Below are 25,927 nucleotides of genomic sequence, written 5' to 3'. Positions count from 1 at the left end.
TTGAGTGGTATTTAAAATGAACTAAGGGGGCACCTGGGTGGCTCAGTCTGTTGAGCCTCCAACTTCGGCTCAGGTCGTGATCTTGTGGTCTGTGAGTTCGAGCCCTGCGTCGGGCTCTGTGCTGACAGCTCAGAGCCTGGAGCTGCTTCGGATTCTGTGTCTCCCTCTCTCTCTGCCCTCCCCAGCTCGTGCTCTGTCTCTCTCCCTTTCTCTCTCATAAACATCAAAAAAATTTTTTTAAATAAAAAATAAAATGAACTAAGGAATCTCATTGGGTAAGGTAACCCTGACTCAGATCCTTTGGTAATGTAAATAACTGCGCTTTGTCTTAGCCGTTTGGGCACAATTGTCCAGAAATATATTCTACGGAAGTCAGGTTTATTGCAGAATCAAGAGAACCTGCTGAGGACTGCATAGAGTTACAAAAGGCAATGGTCATTTTGCGACTTAGAGTTGCAGACTTGCTGGGGTAGGCATTGTGATGATGGCATGCTGGGCTGGCCCTGTAGATACTCCCTAAGTGCTTAGGAGATGAGGCAGAGCTGGGATAGCCCACACTTCCAGAACTTTCTCTGCATCTGGAATCAGGTGTGAGGATGTGAATACCCAGGTTATGGGGCACCTTCTAGGGTGGAAGCATATTTCAGCCTCAGGCCTAGGCAGGTATTGTTCTCTTCTGATCAGATGAATGATTATTATTAAGTTTTTATGAAGCCCCAGAAATTCCCTTTTGTTTTCTTGATTATATTGTGAAGGGATTTTGTTGGTATCATGGTGATATTTTTGGGTTTCCCTACATCTGCCTCCAGGAAGTTCCATCCTAGCAGAATGAACCAGCATGACTGAGGCCACATAAATAAATGATACCTATAGACATCTGGCAGCTTCACAGAGTTCAGGTCTTGAAGTTCAGGGCTTGAACAGCCAATAGAGTTCAGATTAGCTGGCTATGTTTTCTATTTCCACCCTTAGGTGGAGATGGAGGAGGAAGAAACTGAATAACGAAATGTCTCTAGAAGATTATTTAAGGGAGGAGAGACCTAGGAAAGATAACCTTTATAAACAATCTAAGATTAGAAGATCTTGTTATCTCTAGGAAGGCAGTAGTCCAGCCTACTTAACAATCTCTATTTATTTATTTATTTATTTGCTTATTTTTTATTTTAGAAAGAGTGTGCACACTTGGGCAATAGATAACAATCTTGATTGCTACAGTATCTTACGCTTAGCCCAGCTAGCCCATGGCTTATGGTTTACATGAAATCACTTGAAGTTAGGCATGTTCTTCCTTAGGTATTTCGGAGTTCTTGTGTGGATTGAATGAAATTCATCTCAGAAGAGAGTTAATAACAATGAGGGCAGCCAGTGGACACCATGAAATACAAACACCTTATCTATCATATCTCATGTATTGTGTAAATTCGACATCAACTTGACCTCAAGAGCCAGAGGCCACTCTGGAGGAACACTTTGTTCCAGGGGGAACACTTTGCAACATGCTTTTAGTAGTGTTTCTATTGAAATCAATAGCCAGAGCAACCTACCTCCTTCTGTACTTTACTTAATCCTGTTGAGGACCAAGGAGAAACTCAGAGCAAGTTATTCTCTTCTAACTGGGAGGCCTCCTATGTAGAATACACTGATGTACCATATATGAGTAAAACAAAAACTTATTGCCTCTTGCATCTCTCTGCCCTTCTCTAACCAGTGAGGACAAAGAAGAGAGTCCCTAGTCCAAGGGATCTTAAGGATTACAGCTCTCAACCCTCTAGTTAAGGTATATTGATGATGGAGTAGGGTAGGTTCTGTAGGTCCTGTGGGTTCTGTAGGCGTGATGGGAATGACACGGACTGGATAGGATGTTTGTTTACATCATGTTGCTTCAAAGGGAGGGACAAAGTGTACCTCCTTTTATTGTGCTGACTGGTGCTGGCCAGACTTTTACAAAGATTGGTCAGGCTTTCACTGTCTGGGCTATGCATGCCCAAATAACTCACTAACCCTCTGGAATTACAACACACACACAGAAGACTGATATTTAAAGGCTGGAGATATGGTAATGAACTTGCTGTCCCTAACTTCATGGAGAGACAAAGTATAAACGAATAATAACATGAAGACAAAATAAAGCAGAGTGAGGAGAAAGTAGATAAAAGGGGTTGGAGTGTGCCATTTTAGACAGTGGGGTCAGAGAAGGTCTTCCTGAGAAGGTGACATTTGGGCAAACATATATTATGAGAAGGAGCAAGCTCTGCCAAAATCTGGGGAAGGCAGATTGCAGGTGAAGGAATTGGCAAGTAGGAAAACTTGAGGTAGAAATGGTTTGGCATCTTGAGGATGGGAGGATTGGTGTGGCCTGAGTAGCTGAGAGGGGGAGGGGTGGAGGAGAGAAGGTCAGAGTACTAGGTCCTTGGAAGGGACGGTGGATTTTATTATGAATGCAATGAGAAGTCATTGGTTTTGAGCAGGTAAATAATCTGCTCTGATGGATGTTTTTGAAAGATCTATATGCTGATTGGAGAATCGGTAGTAGGGAAATGTCATAGGGGCAATTCTGGAAGCAGGGAAACCAGCTAAATGGCTATTACAGTAATCCAAGTGCAAGAAGACTGGTTTGGACAGCAGAGAAGCATTTACTTCTAAATTCAGATCATTGCACTGTATTTAAATTGCACCATCTTGCTCTTAAAAGTTACAGATACCAAATGATTTAAGGAGACAGTCTTAGAACCAAGGGGGAGCAAACTCATTTGAAGGCAGTATTTGTTTGCAAAGCTCAGGTCCCGGAAACAGGATATTCCCTCAAACTACTAACAAGAGTAGTTCACTGTTCTTACAGGAATTGATTCCTTGAAGTAGTGGAGCCCACTAGGAGAGGCGATGCAGAGAGAAGCTCCTGGCATTGAGCACAAGTGTCATATTAGGAGTAGCCCTGAAGAAACAACTGGCTGGAAGTTAACATTCTTACAGTGGTCTGGGGCTGCTGGGGTCTGTGGACCTTAAGCCTCACCCCCTTTACCTGCCTGGTTGGAATGCACTCCCATTTCAACAATAGGTAGGGATTCCCCTCTTTTACTGAGGAATATAGTTGTCAGTATAAAGTTGTCAACTCTAGCCACCCGGTAGAGACCTGTTCCTGCTCAGAGACCCAACAGGAGGGCTGCGTAGAGGCAGAACATAGGATACCAGAAGGCCAGTCGACAGCCCTCCTTCTAATGCTTGTTCTCACTAGCTGAGGGCTTTTATGTGTTTTAGTTGCTTAGGTGCTCCCAGGTTCTACACTGCCTTTGACATTGTCTCTTCTACAGCTAGCTGCCAGCTCTTCAATGTCCAGGAGTGCTTTCTCCCCTGTGTAGCCCTTGGCCAGGAGTCATTTGCATCTCAGATATATCCAAGAATTTGCCTCAGCAGTTGGTTGCTTTGTGTGTTGGTAGCACTGGTTCTGCATTCCCCTTTTGGTCTTGTATATAAACAGGCTGTGCCGAGGGATGCATGTTTTAAAAATGTTTAAAAAATGTTTATTTATTTTTGAGAGAGAGGGAGAGACAGAGCATGAGCAGGGGAGGGCAGAGAGAGGGAGACAGAATCTGAAGCAGGCTCCAGGCTCTGAGCTGTCAGCACCGAGCCTGACATGGGGCTTGAACTCAGAGACAGTGAAATCGTGACCTGAGCTGAAGTCAGCTGCTCAACGGACTGAGCCAGCCAGTGGCCCCCTCACCCCCAGGGCATGCAGTTTTAATTTTTAGTAGTTTGTATTTAGCAGAGAGCTTCTAGAGCTTCCTTTACGTGCCGTTTTGAGACCTGCTTCTTCACCTGGATTCTTGTATTTCCATCTCAGACTCTCAAACTCTGCAAATTTGTTGGTATATTTAAAAAACTGTGCATTTCCTCACAATGTTAAGAGTATAGATTTGGGGCGCCTGGGTGGCTCAGTCGGTTAAGCGTCCGACTTCAGCTCAGGTCACGATCTCACGGTCTGTGAGTTCGAGCCCCACGTCGGGCTCTGGGCTGATGGCTCAGAGCCTGGAGCCTGCTTCCGATTCTGTGTCTCCCTCTCTCTCTGCCCCTCCCCCATTCATGCTCTGTCTCTCTCTGTCTCAAAAATAAATAAAGGTTAAAAAAAAATTTTTTTTTAAAAGAGTATAGATTAAATGATTTGACAGTGTCACACTGGAAGATACTGGGTTCTCATGTGACTTTCCTGCTTTGTGTAGCTTTGTGACTTCCATGCAGTTGCATTGGTGGGTATTCTCTGCATCTTCTCCCCAAGTCTGTCTTCACTTCCTTTAAGCTTAATGCTTAGGATGCTTCTAGTTAGGACACAAACCTATGTGGGCTTATTCGATATCATTCCCTGAATGGATGTAATTGTAGACTAGTTTCTAGTTACTTAGTCCTTCCCCAACTGTGGTGCAGCAGATTATTCTAACTTCACTTGATGTTTTTATGGAGCAGCTGACCACACTCTCCTTAGAGGAGTTGGGGGATGGGCATGAGGCCCATTTCTCTGTGTGCCCATAACATTCTCTGTGCCTGTTTCCTGTTGACATGTGTAGTGGTGACAGACACCCTGTCCTGGATCCAGAAGAATTTATGACTTTCGTCTCACTTCACTTTAAATTCAGATACAGAGGCAGCCACAGAATAAAATGAATCCCATTACTTTACAGTTTTCATATGGCATTTACCCTCTCATAAAGCACCTGTCTCTCTTCCTCTGTATATTAGATTGTGTTGTGTTGTATTAAATGTTATTTATATGTTGTATATAACATACAGATGCACATATATTTATATATGCAGACACATATGTATCTACTTCTGTCCCCACATTTCTCCTGTGTTGTAGATCTATCCGTTTTCACTTAGTCCCACCAACCAAAACTCGGTTATGTCCCAAATTGAACTTATCCCCCTTTCCTGCACAGGCTTGCATCTTCTCCAGTGTTCCTTTTCTGGGTGAGGGACCTCACCATCTTTCCACTCACCAGAACTTTCAGGTCATCTTCTTGCTCTCCCTCATCTAATGAATCTCCAAAGCCTGTTGATTTCAGTCCTAAGTGGTCTTTTATCTGTTCTTTCTCCCTCCTACCTAGTTCGTTTCTTGCTTGGACTCCTTTAGTAGCCTCCTTAGTGGTTCTTCTACTTTTAGTCTTCCTCACCTCTAAAATTGCACATTGCTTTAGAATTCTTTTTCTAAAACACAACTGTGTACCTGTTATTTCCCTATTAAACTGGTTATTCTCTGTTCTCACAGATCCGTTCTGTGCCCCTCTCTTCCCTGCTCGGTGTCTGGAAGTGGACATCTGTGGACTGCATCACCTGGGCTTCTTTGCCCTCCTGCTTCCCATTGCATTTGGCCAGTGAGAGGCACTGATGGGAGGGCAGGAGAGAGAGGTTGAAGTAGTCATACCTTCATCCCACCGTTCCACATTTTGGCAGGGATTGCATCCCATGACACTACTGTCCTCTGGGCTTCAGCAGCTCTGGTAACGTTGGGCCCTCCCTTTGCCATTTCAGGCAAGGATGTTAAAGGCTTCCTGCTGTTGTTGATGTCTGGGAAGTTCACAGCGCCTTATTGTTAATGCCTTAACTCTGCCCACATCCTCACTGAACTCTTCAGTTAAACCCTTTTGAGTGTCATCAGTTTCCTGCTGAGACTTTGATGCTTACCTAAAATCCTTCAATGCTCTGCTTTCAGCATGAAGTCCATACTCCTTAGAGTAAGTAGTAACTACTGCTTACCTCTCTAGCTGCAGGTGTTGAAGCTGCCACCAATTCTTGCCCTCTACTTCAAGACTGAAGTACCCATTCTGAGTTCTTTTTTTTTTTTTTACTTTCACTTTTTATTTGAACTCCAGTTCGTTAACATAACAGTGTAATATTAGTTTCAGGTGTAGAATGTAGTGATTCATCACTCACATACAACACCTAGTGCTCATCACAAGTGCCCTCCTTAATACTGACCACCCATTTAACCCATCCTCCTGCCCACCTTCTGTGTTCTTATAGTGCCTTCCATATATCACAAGAGTACTGACACTAGACTAATTTTTTGTCTGTCTCCTGTAGGTTGGAAAGACGGAGGGACTATACTTACTATGTAGGAGAATTCATTTAGAGAATGTAAAATGCATTATTATTGTGAATAAAAGGGAAAAAAAAGATAAGATTGCGGGAAATTAAATATTTAGGAAATATAATCGCTTTTCGATCTCTCAGTTCCAAGGTGTAAAGCTCTGAAGGAAATGGATTTAATTAAAACTTCTGAGTCAGACTGTTACTGCTACAATCGAAATTCCCGAATGGAGTGGAAATACATGTGGTCAACTCTGCAGGTAAGAGCCTATGTTTAAATTATGTCTGAGGAGCTGGGAATTAAAATGTACTTCTTCAAGAATACAAAATAGCTTTTATATGACATAGAGCTGTGTATCAGTATGAAAGCTAGCTTGGGAATCATATCCAGTGGCCCAAGGGAAAGGGATATGTGGAAGGGTACATTAACTCTTCATACGCTTCATCAGCCCTTCCCCAAACTACTCCAAATAAATACGGTTTCTAAGTGAGCACAGTGTGCTTGCTATTCAGATACATACTTTCCAAAATCATTGCTATCCCAAGCCCCTCTCTGATTCTAGGTATGGCCAAGATAATAGTTAATCTCAATAGCCCAGTACTTTTCCTTCATTAATAATACTTATTAAGCACTAGTTAAGTGCCAGGAACTATTATAGGCTCTTAGGATACATCAGTGAACAAAATAGATCCCTGCTCCTGTGATGTTTATACTCCTAGGGATAGGAGATAGGCCATAAATGTAATAGAGAAGAAAATTATAAAACTAGTAAGTGCTATGAAAAAAGAAAATGTAGAGTAAGGTAAGCGGAATGAGGAAGGTGGGGGGGCAGTATAAAAAGAGTGATCAGGGTAGTTCTTGTAGAGAAGGTGATATTTAAGAAAGACTGTAATTTTTTTAAATGTTTAATCGTTTTTGAGAGAGAGACACACAGAGAGACAGCGCAAGTGGAGGAGGAGGGGCAGAGAGGGAGAGAGACACAGGATCCAAAACAGGCTCTAGGCTCTGAGCTGTCAGCATAGAGCCCGACGTGGGGCTCAGACTCATGAACCAGGAGATCATGATCTGATCCAAAGTCAGACACTTAACTGACTGAGCTACCCAGGTGCCCTGAGAAAGATTTTAATGAAGTTAGTGAGTTACCAAGATAATATACCAAGAAAGAGTGTTCTAGGCTGAGGGAAAAAGATGGGACAGCATATCAGAAGGCATATGATGTTGATTTGTACTATTACTGATAATATACCCCATTTTGATCACCTGCTTAAGGTGGTATTGTCAATTTACAATTTTACCACTGGAAAGTGACCATTTTCCCCTTTGTAATAAATGAGTATTTTGAGGGATACTTTGAAACTATGTAGATACTCTTTTCCTTACCTTTCACCCTGTAGTTTTATCGTCCATTGATGATGCTTGCATGAACCAGTTATCATCATGCTGTTTTATCAAATGGTGATTTTCTAATTCCATTACTCTTTCCTCATTCATCAGTATTCTTCAAGAAGGAAGACTTTTTCCTTCTCCAGTTTATTTATATTCATGTAATATTACAGATTGCCAATTCATTCAGTGGATTAGAATCCATTACCTCGTAATTTATTTTGATATTCAAATTATCCTAGATTTGGCCAGTAGGAGTTCCTTCAAAGTATCTCATGTGGGAGCACCTGGGTGGCTCAGTCAGTTAAGCGTCTGACTTCGGCTCAGGTCATGATCTCACAGTTTGTCAGTTTGAGCCCCGTGTCAGACTGTGTGCTGACAGCTCAGAGCCTGGACCCTGCTTCGGATTCTGTGTCTCCCTCTCTCTCTGCCCCTCCTCCACTCACGCCCTCTCTCTAAAAATTAAATAAAAACATTAAAAAAAATTTTTTTTAAAGTATCTCATGTGTCCTTTTAATTTGTGCCTATCATTTGAGCATCTCTGGCAAACAGGATGCTCCAGGCTTATCTTGTAATTTCCTAAACCCAGCCCTGGAATCCTACATTTTTTCAAGGAGCGTTCAGAGTTAGGTGTGTTTATTAGTGCTGGGATACCATTGTCATATGCAGACACACAGAGACACAGAGACATATACACCCCTACACCTGCACATGTATCTATTTCTGTCACTGTATTTTTTTTTAATATGTGTTTTTGCAAGAGAGAGAGAGAATCCAAAGCAGGCTCCACACTATCAGCACGAAGCCCACTGTGGGGCTTGAACTCATGAACCATGAGATCATGACCTGAGCCAAAGTTGGATGCTCAACCAACTGAGCCAACCAGGGGCCCCCTGTCACTCTATCTGTTAAAAAACATGCATTCTGGGCACCTGGGTGGCTCAGTTTGTTGAGCTTCCAACTCTTGATTTCAGCCCAGGTCATGATCCCAGGGTTTTGGACCCGAGCCCTGTATTGGGTTCTGTGCTAAGCATGGAGCCTGCTTGGGATTCTCTCTCCCTCTCCCTGTGCCCCTCTCCCCCACTCACACACACACACACACACACACACACACACACACACACTCTCTCTCTCTCTGAAATTAAAAACAAAACCAAAAAAACATGCTTTTTGATATCTCCCATACTACTGGGTTCATTCTAATCTCTCTCCTTGTCGTATTTGTAACTTTCTTCTCTGATAATGGGGAACCTGGTTTTCATTATCCTCAGTATATTAATTTATTTGCTTAATGCTAGGCTAGTAATTTGTTTATTTATTATTTATTTGTCACCGTTTGTTTAGAGTGTGTTTTATCTCTAGTTTAAGAGTACATAGTCTAATACTATGCTCCAAAATTACTTAGGTTAATTCATTCCCACCCATCCTCCTTCAATATGGTTATATTATTCATTTGAAATATATTTGGTTTCATTCATTTCCATTTTCATTTGAAATATATTTGTTTTTGTTTTTAAGGGCTTTCCCCCATCCTAGTTGATTTTATTATAATTATTTTTTAGTATGTGCAATATTAGTATGGTTTAAAATCACAGGTCTAAAGGAGCGCCTGGGTGGCGCAGTCGGTTAAGCGTCCGACTTCAGCCAGGTCAGATCTCGCGGTCCGTGAGTTCGAGCCCCGCGTCGGGCTCTGGGCTGACCGCTCAGAGCCTGGAGCCTGTTTCCAATTCTGTGTCTCCCTCTCTCTCTGCCCCTCCCCCGTTCATGCTCTGTCTCTGTCCCAAAAATAAATAAACGTTGAAAAAAAAAAAAATCACAGGTCTACACAGAAGTATCCTCAGAGAAGTGTCACTCCCCCTCATTTCTCTATCATTCCTATCCAACCCTTGTGGGTAGTCAATATTACTAGCTTCTGTCTTTCCTGTGTTTCTTTTTTCAAAACTAAGCAGTGATGCATGTTTATAGACAGTGCTAAGGAGTGGGTTTAGATGGAGAACCAATGGCTGAGCCTGGGTCAGTCTTAAATGAAGAGGTCAGGGAGGAGGAAGAGGCCAACAGAGGAGAGAGAGACAAGGAGCAACAGGTGAAGATGTCCAGGACGCTGTGGGAAGAAGTGTTACAAGCAGGGCCAAAATGCTGTTGGTGGATCAAATATGATGACGGAGAATGCACTGGCCTTTTGATTTAGCAACATGGAGGTCCCTGGTGACTTTGTCAGGGACAGCCTGTTGGAAACGACACATTGGAAGAGGGTTAAGGAGAGAATGGAGAGGAGAAGAACTGAAGACTGCAGGTATGGGCAACTTTTTAAAAGAATCTGAGTGCACTGGGAAGCAAGGGGATAGCTGGAGGGGAAAGTGGCTTTTTTGTTTTTCAATGGAAAAGCTTCAACATGTTTGTGTCCTGATAGGAATGGTCTAACAGAGAGGGACGAAGTGCTGGTAGGATGTCTTTTTTTTTTTTTTTTTTTAATTTTTTTTTTCAATGTTTATTTATTTTGGGGACAGAGAGAGACAGAGCATGAACGGGGGAGGGGCAGAGAGAGAGGGAGACACAGAATCGGAAACAGGCTCCAGGCTCCGAGCCATCAGCCCAGAGCCTGACGCGGGGCTCGAACTCACAGACCGCGAGATCGTGACCTGGCTGAAGTCGGACGCTTAACCGACTGCGCCACCCAGGCACCCCTGGTAGGCTGTCTTTGAGTGGACAGAGGTGGGTCTGATTCTGTGCCTTGAGAATCTTCTTTAAGTCTCCTCTGTGGCAGAAAGTTCCTCCCCACAGGCAGGAAGCAGAGCACGGGCCTGCAGGTGCTGCCGGGTGGGTGGAGGTGGGGATAGGAACCTGTTGATGTTCTCTTCTGGCTTCTTTCATTTTCAGTGGAGAGTGAGGAAGGGGAGGAGGTATTGGTGTTGAGGAAGGAAAAGCTGTGAAATCTTTGTTGAAGAGAGTGGAGAGTAGATAGGAATGTGGTGTGATCGCCTATAGCTGCAGGTCCCACTTCAGGTTCCCACTCAGGGGCTTGAAGTCAAGCTACTATGTGTTTATCTAGCACCATTGGGTGGTACAAATGCCGAGAGTAGAATGGGTGGAGAGTTGGATTTTGCAGGTGGATGTGACAAAGCAAGAGCAGTGCAAATGAGTCGGGTACCTGCAAGAGAATGATTTGTAATGATCGATCGTGGAATTTAGCTGGATTAAGAAGGGGCTAAGGACATCAAAGGGGTGAGGAGCAGGGGAAAAATGGCTTGATCCATGGTGGGGTCGAGGTACTATATATTACTGGGGTCGAGGTACTATACAGGGCATGCTAGAAAGGTAGGAGTTGGTGGTCAGCCAGTGGGATGCATGAAACAACCTGTAGTGGGGCTGTAGTTTGGTATGAACAAGGTCCTGGGTGTGGCCGTGGGAGTAGTTAGCTGAGGTGGGGCAGAGAACAAGCATAAGAGGGTAGGAGCTCAAGATGCTGAGAATCAGAGCATTGGAACGAGTTTGGCGTACATAATAAACACATTGAACCCTGAGAAATATGACAGGAAATAGTATTAGAGAGAGAGCATCAGTGAGCCAGGAACTAAAGTCCAGGAGAAATGAGTGTAGGTAATGGGTTATATCACCTGATGCCGTGTCTTCAGAGTTGGTGATCTCACTATCCTTTTCAGGCTTGCCTTACTCTTGGACAGAGAAGAGGAATAGAGAGGGAGAAAGGCAGCAGCAGAATTGTTCTTTAATGGACACTGGATTGTCACTGTTTGCTTGGTACTGTAGCCAGTACTTTGTTGTGAGACTGGAATAGGACCTGTGGTTGGATTCTGGTCCTTCTTCGGGAGGCATGGGGAGAGAAGCCTGAATTACATATGCTCAGCTGATCCAGAAGGAAGTGCTTTTTCTCACAACACAGTAGAAAATGGTAGAGACATAATTCCTGTTCTCATGTTTATAACCAAATAGTTTGCCACCTATTACTTTTGTCATCCTTTTTCACATGTCCCTTGACCACAACAACTTGCTACAGGAGGGAGTTAAGTCACCTACAACTCAGGGGAAGAAATAACCACTTTCAAAAGTCTCTGTGCTCAGTGCGTTTGACCTAAACACAGATCTGTAGGTCCATCCCTGGGATCCCTGGGATCGTGTATATCTGAGTGTTCTTTATCCAGTTATCTTGGGCTCTCTTTACTCCTCTGCTTATGATTTGAAGGAGCTTATGAGAAGTTTTAACTTCTGTGTTTATGGATTTCTTTGTTCTTATTTTATAGGTGAAAATTACCAGTTCAGGTCTGCTCAATATTGCATATATCACAGGAAGACATAATTGTCAGTATCCAGAAACCATTCTATCTTTTATCAAATGTGTGATTCATAATTTTTGGACACCAAAGGAGTCTAATGAAGTTACTATAATCATCAATCCATATGGAGAGACCATGTGCTTCTCTGTGAAGCCTGTCAGGAAGATATTTATCTATACAATTAGTGTGAATCGAAACAGTAAGTCTGTTTTCATTATACTTGATTTTATGGATTTAGTTTTTCTGGAGTGACATTTCAATAAAGTGACTTTTCTTTTACCAACTACATTGACACAAAGTCTTTGTTGTGTGTGTGTGTCTTTTTTATTCCAGTTGTGGATTTCAAACTCTTCCTTGTGTTTGTAGCAGGTATTTTACTCTTCTTTTATGCAAAGACCTTGAGTAGGTAAGTATCCCTTTTTATTTTGTTAATTTTATAAATTAAAAAGAGTATAGGACAATTTTGACCCTATGCTAAATATTTCCACACTAGTTTGCAGTTCTTGCTTTAGGTTTTACAAACAGTAGTTCTGAAGATAGTGCTTGAAAGGCCTTTTAAAACCAGAAACAGTACACATGATATGTACGTATATATTACAGCATGCTTTTACATGCATCATTTTGTGTTACGTATTAATGTACATTTTTTATTTGATCCTCTTCATTATGTGAACTTTGCATTATTGTTCTCATTTTATCAATGAGAAAACCAACATTCATCATCACTGACTAGTTCTTGCTAGGGCCGAGATTTATATTCAGGTTTTCTGATACCAGATGCTTGCTCTCTCTATTAGATTCAAGCTGCCTCCAACATTTGTGGCTCTGATACAGAAGGTTTGACTCTTAGATAAACATAGCATCCTGATATTTTGTTTATTACAACTTCTTTCATGAAAAAGGAGTCCTTTTCCAATAATATTTTACTTCTTAGCTTGCTATTCTTAATACTGTTCGTCTTTCTTGTAGTGCAATTAAGTATGTTTAATGTAATCCATGGCCTTTATAAAACCAATGTTAGTTACATAGCCTGCAGAGTAAAGCTTGGACTCAGAGGAGATGGGCTATAAGCCTGAATCCTCCAGTTGGCAGATACTGACTTATGGAAGGTCTTTAACTTCTTGGTGTCTTAGCTTCCTCCTCTGTAAAATTTTGACATGGATAACTATTTCACAGGGCTGTTGTGAATGCATGCAGAGCTCTCAGACAAGTGCCTGCTACATGGTAGGCACTCAGTAATTATTCTTGGATCAGATTCTAAACATAGATAACTCAGACATTTTGTTTTGAGTTAGTGGCAAGCTATTGACTATAAATTTCAAGTATAGAAATTTCATTTTTTAAGAGTATAGGATCTAATTAAAACTAACATCTGAGTTTTTCTTCTTCGTATTCTTTATAGTTGCTATCGTCAGGTTAAACAGTTTTAATACTGAAAGTGCTGCTTGGCATTTAAATTGCTTGTATTTGCTTGTTTTGACAGAAGTCCTATTTTCTTTTACTCTTCTGGGACCGTGCTAGGTGTTCTAATGACGTTAGTCTTTGTCCTGCTTCTGGTGAAAAGGTTTATTCCTAAGGTAGGCATACTGTGTATAAATGAATAAAAGAGGGAAACCATGATCTCATAGACAAGAAAAATGGATCAAAGTTAATCACATTGATTATGACAGTTCCAAATTCAAACTGTATTTCTACACTGTATTACAAAACTGGTTTTAAAATGTATCTTTTTCTAGAGATTCCATTTTTATTTGTTATTATGTATACCCTTAAGTAAATACAACTTTTGGTGATACTTTTTTGAGACCCCATTATTTAAAAAAAATTTTTTTAATGTTTACTTATTTTTGAGAGACAGAGAGAGACAGAGAGTGTGAGTGCAGGGAGGGGAGGGACAGAGAGAGAGGGAGACACATAATCTGAAGCAGGCTTCAGGCTCTGAGCTGTCAGCACAGAACCCGATGCGGGGCTCGAACTCAGGAGCTGTGAGATCATGACCTGAGCCAAAGTTGGACGCTTAACCAACTGAGCAACCCAGTTGCCCCAAGACCCTTTTACTTTCAGGTAGTAGATCTTTCTTAGGAATGGTGGGGGCTGATTCTATGCTGAGTAGAAATTTCTCTTATCTTGACAGAGCTGAGGAATGTCGTGATGCTGAACCATCAAGGCCTTGAGTAACAGCATTGCTACAACTGGGGATTTCTTCATTATTATTAGTTCCCCGAAACACCTTTAACGAAAGAATGCCCTGCACTTAGTTGAGGATAAATATTAGTTAATGTTGATAAAGTTGCAGATACTCTGATTAAAGCTTGCAACACCGGCATTATTTTGAGATAAATTTATTCTTTAAAACAGTGCCTCTCCACCTCCACCTTTAGTATACATGCAAGTTACCTGAGTATTATCCTGCTGAAATGCAGGTTGTGATTTGGGGGTCTGCCATGGGGCCCAAGAGTCTGCATTCCAGCAAGCTCCCGGGTAATGCCAATGCTGCTGGTTCATGGGCCATAACTTTAACAAGACACCAGAGAGCACCTTGAATTGACCTCAGTGCAGTGTGTTGTAGAAGTTTCTAATAATATAAAGGGTTTATTTGTTTCCTCCTATTTTTGTGAGAGTGAATGAACCAAAACCTGTGTCATTTATTCTCTTTCACACACAGTATAGCACCTTTTGGGCTCTAATGGTTGGTTGTTGGTTTGCTTCAGTTTATGTTGTATGCCATTTGATGGAAGATCTGAAGTGGCTATGGCATGAAAACAGAATATATATATTAGGTAGGTAATTAAAAAAAAAAAATATATATATATATATATGTATTATTGACAAAGCTGAAAGTATAACTAAGAGGCCTTCCTTTGGAAGTATGTTTCTCTCTAGCATCTAAATTTTCCTTTTGAACTAAGAAGTGCTGTTAAAAACATTTTATTTTATTCCCACAGTTGATGATTTCAGTTCTTTAGATCTCTCTTTTTCTTTAAGTTTGTTTATTTATTTATTTGGAGAGAGCATGAGTGGGGGAGGGACAGAGAGAGAGAGAGAGAGAGAGAGAGAGAGAAGGAGGGAGGGAGGGAGGGAGGGAGAGAGGAGAGGAGAGAGACAGAGGGAATCCCAAGCAGGCTTCTCCCTGTCAGCATAGAGCCTGATGGGGGGGCTTGAACTCACAAACGGTGAGATCACAACCTGAGCCGAAATCAAGAGTTGGACACCCAACTGACTGAACCACCCAGGCAACCCTTTTAGATCTCATTTTAGTCTGTTTATGACATCTTTCTTAGTTTTCTGTACTAATGATGAAAAGAGCAAAAAAGTATTTGTCCCTTTTGACTGCTTTTATGCTTTGAATCATGACTCTTTCTTTTTCTTAATGTATTCAGCATGAAAGGTGAAAAATCCTAAATATAAATTACTAATGAAAACTTGAACTTTCAGAAACAGAGAAGCTATTAAGAAACCACTTGTTCTTATTTCCTGAAAGCAAAAACAAATGAACAAGTTTTAAAAATTATTTATTTGTTTTAATTGGGGAATAATGGAGAATGGGAGGGTCAACTTTCTCCTAAGCCCTTAGTGCCAAACTTCTCATATAAGTTCACCCACCCAAAACAGAAGCAATCAATTTTTGTTTTAACTGAAGATTTTTATGTCTTTAGCTCATTTTTCTTTTTATGCTTAAGTATTTTTAAAGTAAATTACAGATATCATGGTATGTTCTTCTAAATATTTCAATAAACATCTCTAAAAAAAAAAGAGCATTTTCTTCTATAGTTAAATACCTATTAAATCTTAAAAAAATCAATAATTACATAAATTACTCAGGCCATGTTCAGATTTCCCCAGCGTCCTTGATGGTTGGTCTGTATAAGGTGGGATATAGTCCAGTACCATATTTTGCGTGTATTATGTCTTGTAGGTCTTTTTTAATCCATAACAATTGCTTTTTTCATCATTGTGCTCTAAGAGACTAGTTGTCCTGTAGAGTGTCCCAACTGTCTGGATTTTTCTGATTACTCCTTTGTGGTATAATTTAACTTGCTCCTCTCTCCCCTGTATTTCCTAAACTGGAAATTAGATCTTGAGGCTTTCTTAGACACAAGTGAACCATTTTTCATAGTATACATCAGAGGAGATGTGTATTTCACATCAGATCAGAGGGAGGATGCAGAATATCTCATCATCCTGCCATTATTAATGTAGAAACTGAGCACGAGCACTGTATTAGGGGGGTATAGACTGATCCCTCCACTATATTTTCTTTTTTTGACTAGAAAGCAAAAATGAAAAAATAGGGTTTGTAGCCAACTGTGACATATGCTGAGGCTTATTCCTGACCAAAGGAACTATGGTAACATTTGCCCATCTAGGACTCTGAACTAAAAAATATACCTATCATAATAATTTATTATTAGACAACCCTAATTATCACAAAAATTCAGCACAGTATCTCACATTGAAGGAATAACTAGCCCTCTACGTGTTTTTCAGCCTTACTTCTTTGGGAAAAGAAAACACAAATGAAGGTTTTCTGCTTAAGTCAAGGCTCTACCAGGATCTTTCACATAACTTTTCAGGTTCAGATTTTCAAGTTCTTCTGCTTTTACAGGCTATGTTTTGGTAGCTGGATTTCTCAGCTTTGCTGTTTGTTATAAGCATGGGCCCCTGGTTGATGAAAGGAGCGTGACTCTTTTGACATGGACACTGCGGCTCCTCGCCCTGGTTCTGGTCTATTGTGGAGTCACCGTGCCCCAGGGCTACTATGCAGCTCTGATCCTCATCCTGGCCTCCAGGAGTCTACGCTACCCACTGAAGGCGTTCACTTATATGAGGTGGTGCGTATCTTTTTTCTCCTTGTAAATGTGACATTTTGAGTTCTGGTTTTCTTTATTGTTTGGGGAAGTTTCTTGGATGTGTCCTATTTAGTCTCACAATTAACTACATTTCATCTGGGGATTTGGGAGAGAAAGAGGATAGAGAATTTAAGCATCTAATCCCATCTCCATTTCTAGTCTTCATTAATCTTTCAGAGGTCTACCCCCAAATACTAGGTAATTACAGCTCACCTAGAACTTACTAAGATCAGGGGCAAAATTACTTGGGTTCTGGGTTGCCTACAATTTCTACTTTTATTCTACATTTCCTTTCATTAGGACCCAAGATTGCTTTAAAGGTATTTGTTGTGCTTATGAAATAGAGCTAAATGAATGTATTGTTTATGCTTAGGACTTTTTGGGTTTTTTTAGGTTTAAAGTTAAGGCTTAAGGGGCGCTTGGGTGGCTTAGTCGGTTAAGTGTCCAACTTCGGCTCAGGTCATGATCTCGCGGTCCATGAGTTCGAGCCCCACGTCGGGCTCTGTGCTGACAGCTCAGAGCCTGGAGCCTGTTTCAGATTCTGTGTCTCCCTCTCTCTGTGACCCTCCACCGTTCATGTTCTGTCTATCTCTGTCTCAAAAATAAATAAACGTTAAAAAAAAAAATTTTTTTTTTTTTTTAAATAAAGTTAAGGCTTAAGCCCTTGAAAAATACAGAAAGCGGGGCGCCTGGGTGGCGCAGTCGGTTAAGCGTCCGACTTCAGCCAGGTCACGATCTCGCGGTCCGTGAGTTCGAGCCCCGCGTCGGGCTCTGGGCTGATGGCTCAGAGCCTGGAGCCTGTTTCCGATTCTGTGTCTCCCTCTCTCTCTGCCCCTCCCCCGTTCATGCTCTGTCTCTCTCTGTCTCAAAAATAAATAAACATTAAAAAAAAAAAATAAAAAATAAAAAAAAGAAAATGAAAAATACAGAAAGAGAGATGAGGTAGCTTCTGTTGTCACAACTGTATTATGTCTCTCCTTAGTCACTGAGCCTGAACACCTGTTTTTGTGTCAGGTGCACAGATGAAGGAGATAGTCGCTACCCTTGAGGTGTACTTGCTGAGCCATCAGCATGCGTTTCTGTATCTTTGGAGTGTTAAAAATATGCCTGTTCAGGGACTATGGCACATAGAGTTCAGGAGAGTTCCTGAAAGAGATATTACTGGGCTGAACCTTAATAAATTAAAACAGCCGGGTGAATAAGTGTGGGAAGGACCTCCCTGACAGGGAGAAAGCCCAGTTTGGTAGCATCATGAGGCAGGCAAGGGAGGTGGCCGTCGGCCAGGTTGTGGAGGCATCACAGGCTGTGTTAAAGAATCTAGTCTGATCCTGTGCATAGTGGAGGCAAGAAGCCATTCTGCAATGCAGTCAGCATTCTCTGCCTGCTGCCTAGACCAGAATTACAAATCCAAATGCTTGGGGCTGGTCCTGACTGGGTGATGCTGAGCAGGGGTGAGTCAGTGGGGCCATCATGAGGACTGTGAGAAATTCTACAATGCAACCTCATCAGTAAGGGGGCAATTACTACTCAGCTTGAGCTGATTATTACCACATAGGAATATGGGCCCTGCCTTGCCAGGTCTTTTGTTTTTTTTTAGAAAAGCTGGAAATATGGATTTGAATGTGAATTCTTATTATTTTTAAATGTTGGCAACTAATCTAAAAATAAAAATACAGTTAACACAATCAAAGCAGAGACCATGAACCTCATTGGGTGGCAGAATGTGGCCCATCTGCCTTCTGGCACAGAGGGTGGATGTAAGCGGGAGGCCCTGGGACAGTGACATCATAGCGGTCCAGGCAAGAGGTGATGAGGGCCCAGAGTCGGGCAGAGAGACAGTGAGGGAGTGAGGGTGTTAATAAATATTTATGAGGTAAACCTGGCTGAGAGGAAGGAGACTCTGGTAATTGTAGTCTATGGATCTGCTACTACACATATAGCCAGTGACAGGACAGGGCCCTTGTGCAGAGAATGTTGGCAAGACTGCAAGGTAGCGAGGCTGGGACAGAGGGGCTGCTGCTAGCTGCTCTCTGCACTGCCTCAGAGGCCAAAGGTGACTGGGACTACCAGAGGTCCCTCTGCTAGGAGGAGGCTAGCCATCCACATTCCCCAGGCCTGGGTCCTTTGCCAGGCTTGTGGCTTGAGGAACACGGGTTAGCATTTGGACCCCTTTTGTTTTAAACCTCCAGCTGCCTCACCAAGTGTAAGGTGTGTTCTGTTACCTGTGTGATGGTCCTTTTATGCATTTGCTGTGCATTCTGTTAACACAAACCTAATAAAATGTTTTGTAACTTCTTTAGCTTTTCATTTTGCTAATGAATAATTATGTGAACAAGTACAAGACAAAACAACAACAAAACAGGAACATAAATAACAAACCAGAGAAATAATACCTTGATTTGTACAGTATTTTAGTTTTACAAAGAGCTGTTTGAATATATCCTAATATATGGTAGCTACTCTCTTGATTATCCTTATTGAACACTTACTATAGGCCACTCGCTTTACACAAAATATCTCATCTAACCTGTATAGTGACCTAATGAGGTTTAGATGTTATATTTTAAAAAAAAATTTTTTTAAGTTTATTTATTTATGACAGAGATGGCAAAAGTGCACAAGGGGCAAAGAGCAAGGGAGACACAGAATCTGAAGCAGGCTCTGGGCTAAGCTGTCAGCACAGAGCCCAACACGGGGCTCGAACTCACAAACCACGAGATCATGACCGGAGCCAAAGTTGGACACTTAACCCACTGAGCCACCCAGGTGTCCTGTGAGGTAGATGTTATTGCTTTCACTTTGTTCATATGAGCAAAGTGAGGGTCAGAGCTGTTAATAGTTGCCTCAGTTGATACAGTGGGTAAAACTCAAAGCCAGGACTGTGTCCCAGTCTTCTGCTCAGAGACCAGAGGTTTTCCTCTAGGGAGACCAGGCTAGGTGTTCAGACAAGGAAAAGGAAACAATATTGGTGGTTCCTCAATCTGACTCATCATCCACCACACAATCTTTAAAAGACTTTTCAGGTCCCAACACTCAAGAAAATATATGTTTAACCACCTCCTGGTAATTCTTGTACTCATCCAGATTTGGGAATCTCTGGTTAAATTTTAAACCACCCAAGAACATTTTTAAAAACTCATTGATAAATGTAACATATGTGTTAAAACCTTATCATCATTACCATCTTTATGAGATTCTCCCCTTTAGGACTTTCCTGATTCAAAAAGAAAATTCCAATAATGAGCCCCTTAGCATGTAAGCAAAGGAGGAATTATAAATTATTCTACACAAACGACCTTTGTATGGTATTTACTCCCTGTCTCTAGGATTAGTCAGAATCACCACCACTAGGTGGAGGTGATATCCCACAAATCTTCCTTTTTTTTTTTTTTTTTTCCTTTAGGTCTAGCAAGTAAGTGGCCATGAATTCTACCAGGTCTCTGTAAAACGGTATCTCAAAAGATTTGCTTCTGTTAGTGCCCAAGATAATGAGCAGGCCAAGCATAAGGAAACCAAACTTTCAATGATCTGATTGTGCGATTGAAAATTACTGAGAATACAATTAACATGTCTATCAGAAATTGAGTCTCAAATTCCTAAGAACATTATTTAGGATGGTCCAGGAAGAGAAGATATGTACTATTAGCCCGAACTGCATGTTCTGTATTCCATAGTCACAGTAAGAACCATAAAAAAGTATAGTGTGGTGTCAAGGAAGTTAAGTATTACTGTTACTTTCTAAGAAATGTAGTTTTATAAATCTTAAGGGTTGAATTGAGCAGTCAAATATGACCAGGAATCTAGCAACCAAATGCCACATGTTTTAGGAAAATGAAGAAATGGTGGACATCCAAGAAGCCAGTGTTTAAGTATCTGACTGAAGATGAATACCGGGAACAGGCTGATGCTGAGACAAGCAGCGCCCTGGAGGAGCTGCGTGGAGCCTGCCGCAGGCCCGACTTCCCCACGTGGCTGGTAGTCTCCAGACTCCAGGCTCCTAACAAGTAAGCCCTGCTCAGCTGCCAGGACCACACTGGGGTTGGGATGATTGTGAAAACACTGTGACGGTTTGCTACAGGTACTTCACATTAGGAACAGACTGCTGCCCAGGAGAACCCATGATGCGGAAACTGTCAGTGGCCCTGCTCTTTCTTCAGTGCTCTGACTTGCACAGAGCTGCTAATGTCAGGACAAATAGTGACCTGATGTTTGATACGGACGGTCGTAAACATAACTTCCACATGAGAAGTGACTGGTGTCGAAAGTAATTGTCAAAGCTTACCAGGAAAGACATCTTTGTCCCAAAATCTTTTTCCTTACTGCTTCCCTTCCTTCATAGTTTTATCTAAATAACAGTGCCCTCAAATTAAACATTGAAGGGGGAAAGTATTGATGTACTAAAATAATGAATGAATAATGACTCTAATAAGAGAAAAGGAATTAGAAAACAGGACTCGTTAGGATAGGCAGCAGTCAGTGCTCGTAAGTCAGCCTCCTTCTCTGCTCTTTCTCTGAATATCTCCAGAGGGATCACCTAAGCCATTCCCATTTTTACACCCAATGTATAAATGCCATTCTCTATTGATGTAAAGTCAAATTTAATTAAAAAGAGGATAAATAGCAAGAGAACGTGTTATCTTCCACATAAACCTTTCTGTGATAACATTAACTTTATTTAAAACAAAAAAACTACTTATTAGATTTGCAGACTTTGTTCTTGGAGGAAGCCACTTGTCGCCTGAAGAAATTAGTCTGCATGAAGAGCAATATGGTTTTGGGGGCGCCTTCTTGGAAGAACAGCTTTTTAACCTGAGGACTGCCTGATGACCATTGACTTCATTCTGGACAAGAAATGGGCTAAGGGCAAGGATCCTATTAACATTGGGCAGAACGGTTCTAGGTTTGCTATGGAGAAGAGTCATACTGGAAAGGAAAACTAAACATTATTGAAGATAACTTCTCGTTCTTGGTGAGTTCTGCTACTTATTGTAGTCATCAAGATTTTGTGAGAGTCATTGCCACTTTCCTTGAATGAAGACTTTCATTAGGAACAAGAGAATCATGTTGATCTTCAAAGAGCAAGTTAACATGAACATCTGCCTTGTCAACACCAGGCATTAAATCTTAACCTCAGAACCTGTGTCTGAAGACTGCATATAAGTGTTGGAAGAGACCTGAGATATGCTGGACCAGTGTTTTCCAAAGTATAATCCACAGGGTGCTAATAAGTGCTAGTCAGTAAAGGGATTGTGAGGTCAACTAAGATAGTAACAAAGTTAAACAAATGTACCACAGGACTTCTCAGAGCGTTTAATACTGACGATGCACGTTGTCAATCTCCTGGATAGAAACTGTGTGCTGCCATTTCTGACTTAATTTGACCACAGAACCCTTTTCCGTGAGATTGATATTCCTTGGAGCAGTTTGGAAAATGCTAATGATGGCAGAATTGAGATTTGGGGAGGTTCAATAACTTGTCCAAAACTACAAAGCTATTTAGAGGCAGCACTGGGACTAGACATCAGCCCTAATGTTACCTACAACTCAGGTTAAGAAGAGACCTTCAGAGGTGAGCCTAGGGGCCATCTCCCTACAGCCTTGGATCTCACAGTATTGGTGACTTTTTTATTTTTTAATAATGGACAACTATCTATTTGATAACTATGATAGAGAACATTTCCTAAGATTATATATATTTTTTTTTTTTATAAATTTTTTTTTTCAACGTTTTTTTTTTTTTTTTATTTATTTTTGGGACAGAGAGAGACAGAGCATGAACGGGGGAGGGGCAGAGAGAGAGGGAGACACAGAATCGGAAACAGGCTCCAGGCTCCGAGCCATCAGCCCAGAGCCTGACACGGGGCTCGAACTCACAGACCGCGAGATCGTGACCTGGCTGAAGTTGGACGCCCAACCGACTGCGCCACCCAGGCGCCCCTCCTAAGATTATATTTTAAAGTTTGATAAGATTTTTATAGACATATAAATTTTAGAAATAATTATTTTCTATAATTTTTTGTATATTGCAATTGAAGACACTTAACCTCTTGTGACATTTTGAGTTGACTGGTCCATTTTTAAAATTTAGTTATATATATTTGTAACAGTTTCCTACACAACAGACTTGTGATCTTTCTTCAGAGAACACATATTTTTTTCTTGATTCTCCGGAGTGAAATGACCCTGAGCTTTGACCCTGGGGAAAGAAGGCCAAAACTAAGAGCTGAGAAAAGATCTGAACATGGCAAAACAATCTAAGGGTTAAGATGTGCTAAATTGATTCACTTAAAGAAGGTTTTGCTGTGTTGAGTTCTTAAAGAGGCATACAGAATGAGGAATCTCTTTTTACTAGGAGGGATGTGGATACGGAGGAAGGACATTACAGAAAATTTAGGAGCTGCTTTCCTGAGCCATGGCTACCCATTTGGAACTTTCTAGGTTGATTTTCAAATATTTTCTCTTTGAAGCAGTGTGTCAGTATTTTACAAGTTCCTCTTTTTACAAGACACCTTTCAGTATTAAGAGTTCTGCAGTCTTTGTGAAATGCACTAAATTCAATCTGTGCTTTCACATAGATTGATTTCAAATATCAAAGAATCTTCCATTCAAATTTATGATGATTATGATGATGACTGTTTTATAAGTGTAAACAGGTCTGACACTTTTGTTATAGTTTTATCTGAATTTTTTATAATTAAATTTATTGCCGGTATATTATGAATGTGTCAGATGCATCAGTGCTGTGCTCACCATGTTCACCTCCCAGGAGGCAGTTTTTGGCAGAATGTGTGTCTGAATGATGTGTGCACAGTCAGTTGCAGTCTGGGCCTTACCTATGCCATGTTGAAGAGGGGCTGGCTGCAGAAGGAGGCCATAGTGGGTCAAGCTGGGTGGGACCATCACAATAAAAACAGCTAAAGAGAGGAAGAGTACAAGAGTCTTCTGGGATGCTGTTTTTCAGGTTTATTTTAGAGGAAATCATGGATTTGTCAGTTTCTGTTATGTGAGTACTGTGAAAAGCAAAACAGTTACAAGCATGAGTTGTGATACATTTGGTGTATTTCTGTTGTGTTCATTTGATTTGGGGTTTATTATAGTGCTGATCACAGTTCTAATCCCCGTGAAGCAATACACCGATGACTCCCATAGGAGAGCTTTTTTCTCTTCTTTCCTTTCTCCCTTCCCTCCTCTCTCTGTCTTCCCCCTCCCACCTCCCTCTCCCTCCTTTATTTAAAGTCCTTTAAACTGTTTAAATGACCATTCAGTAAAATGGCTCTGCCCTTCACAGTTAAAAGTTGGCTTCGTGCTTCATATCGCCATAGGTGTGCAATTACGAAACAGAACAGATGCTTTGTGTTAGTGCTTAGGCAAGGTGCCTCATAAAAGCTTACTGTTGTTAGCAAGTTGGGGCTATTTGACACCAAAATGTGTGGGTGAGATTTAGCGTAAGGGGGCCATGCTTAAACAATTATATCATTCAAATGTTATTTTTAAAATGTCTTAAAACACATTTTACATATCACAAAAATTGCTTTGTGAATTGGTTGTACACTTTGCCAATAATACTAAGGGCTGAAATCAGAGGGGAATGTCCATCTGATGTTTAGGACAGTATTTCAATTTATGACCTTTCTTAAAAAATCTAGAAATTTAAGAGATTTCAGTTTTTAAGAGGCTTGGAACAGATGATGGATTATATCAATATATTGAAACAAGTTCATAAATTAAGACCCCTGCAGTTGTGTTAAGAAAAGAAAAAGGATTATTGTGTATGAGGTTATTTCCTAAAGAAGTACAGTTTTTTAAATCAGCCTTTTTTGTCCAGCTGTTGCATAAATAACATAATGGATGTAGAATTTCGAAGATGCCTGCATTAAGATAGAGAGGTGTTTGTAGGTGACCCCACTGCTGCCTTCTGAGACCCCCACCAGGAGGTATGACACTGATGAGTTTACCACATGAGTTAGCCAATTCATATAGTGTATTTAGTGACTCACAGCCAAAAATAAAACTAGCATAAGGATAAAAACACTTGAATTCATAAGACCAGCAGATTCTCTCCCAGAAGACAGATCTATGAGGGGTCAAATAGTAGGAATAAGGTTGCTTGAGCAGAAAGAGAACAAAGGGAGTTTGTTACATAATTCAAGCGTTTGATGTCACCAGGCCAAAAAGTCTAATTTAATCCCTCAGTGGGACTACCCTAACGTGATGAGGTACTAAATCTTTTGGCACAGGCCTCCTTTATGCAGACCCTGCCAGCTTTTCCTGTCTGTGCCTGTTGTCACTGACCAGCATCTCCACCCCCTTCTACTGGGCATGTTCTTCATTCAGATACGTTCTTAAAATCTTCAGTCTTTCTCTGGCTTAGGAATCTAGTTACCATTTTAAGGTAACTGCCTATTTTTGCTATGGTCTCTGAATGTGATGCCTTCACAGGTCACAGGAGATTTGGGCTGAGTGTATATTTAGTAGGATACATCTTGGAAGACACATTCAATGGGATAGCTGCTCTTTATTGTTTCAATTTTTTTTTAAATTTTTTTAATGTTTATTTATTTTTGAGAGCAAGAGAGACAGAGCGCAAGCAGGGGAGGGGCAGAAAAAGAGAGGGAGACACAGAATCTGAAACAGGCTCCAGATTCTGAGCTGTCAGCACAGAGCCCGATGCGGGGCTCAAACTCCGGAACAGCGAGATCAGGACTGAGCCAAAGTCACTCAACCTACTGAGCCACAGAGACACCCCTTGTTTAATTTTTTTTTTTTTTTTTTTGAGAGAGAGTGCGAGCACACACACACGTGAGCACAAGCGGGGGAGGGACAGAGGGAGAGAATCTTAAGCCGGCTTCATACCCAGCAAGGAGCCCCACAGGGGCCCCCCACACAACTGTGAGATCATGACCTGAGCTGAAATCAAGAGCCGGGTGCTTAACCAACTGAGCCACCCACTATTTTAACCACTATTATTTAAATAATTTGGGAGAATCTATTTTTTACATTTGGTCCATTTTCCAGAAAGGCAATAATCAAAAGGAGAAAGGGGAGGAGAACCAGCATTTATTGGTGATCTGTCAAGTACTATACTGGGCACTTTCTATGCCTCTTCATTTTGACTTACAATCACTGTAATATACTTTAGCATTATTTCCATTTTTCAACTGAGGAAAGACTTGGAGAAGGTTGCTAAAGGACATATGTAGCTAAAGTGGTATAATCAGAATGTAAGGCTCAGTGTGTCAGGGCCCGTGCCCTTGCTATTTCCTTTCCTGCCATCTTTAAAAAAACAAAGTCAAGTTAAGTGGCTGATCAGTTGAAGAGATGACTAC

At 41.2% G+C, this 25,927-nt stretch overlaps 1 protein-coding gene across 4 annotated transcripts in view; it reads left to right on the top strand.

The window, feature by feature from the left end:
• NEMP2 (nuclear envelope integral membrane protein 2) overlaps positions 1-25,927 on the top strand; it is a 69,078-nt gene that overhangs the window by 3,526 nt on the left and 39,625 nt on the right. For 2 of the 4 annotated variants that reach the window (XM_086719142.1, XM_025912601.2), the window contains exons 2-9: positions 6,223-6,338; positions 11,719-11,950; positions 12,085-12,157; positions 13,235-13,328; positions 14,417-14,531; positions 16,358-16,583; positions 20,429-20,605; positions 21,302-22,287. In XM_086719142.1, the coding sequence (XP_086575268.1) occupies positions 6,249-6,338; positions 11,719-11,950; positions 12,085-12,157; positions 13,235-13,328; positions 14,417-14,531; positions 16,358-16,583; positions 20,429-20,605; positions 21,302-21,425 (1,131 nt within the window). In that variant the 5' untranslated portion in view covers positions 6,223-6,248 and the 3' untranslated portion in view covers positions 21,426-22,287. Of the gene's footprint in view, positions 1-6,222; positions 6,339-11,718; positions 11,951-12,084; positions 12,158-13,234; positions 13,329-14,416; positions 14,532-16,357; positions 16,584-20,428; positions 20,606-21,301; positions 22,288-25,927 lie in introns of those variants that run through there. The other 2 variants (XM_086719141.1, XM_086719140.1) reach the window with 1 other exon arrangement.

Source organism: Puma concolor, chromosome C1, assembly GCF_028749965.1.
Source record: "Puma concolor isolate L17-30 chromosome C1, mPumCon1.1.hap2, whole genome shotgun sequence".
NCBI classification, from domain to species: Eukaryota; Metazoa; Chordata; class Mammalia; order Carnivora; family Felidae; genus Puma; species Puma concolor.
This window is presented reverse-complemented; position numbering and strand designations above follow the sequence as displayed.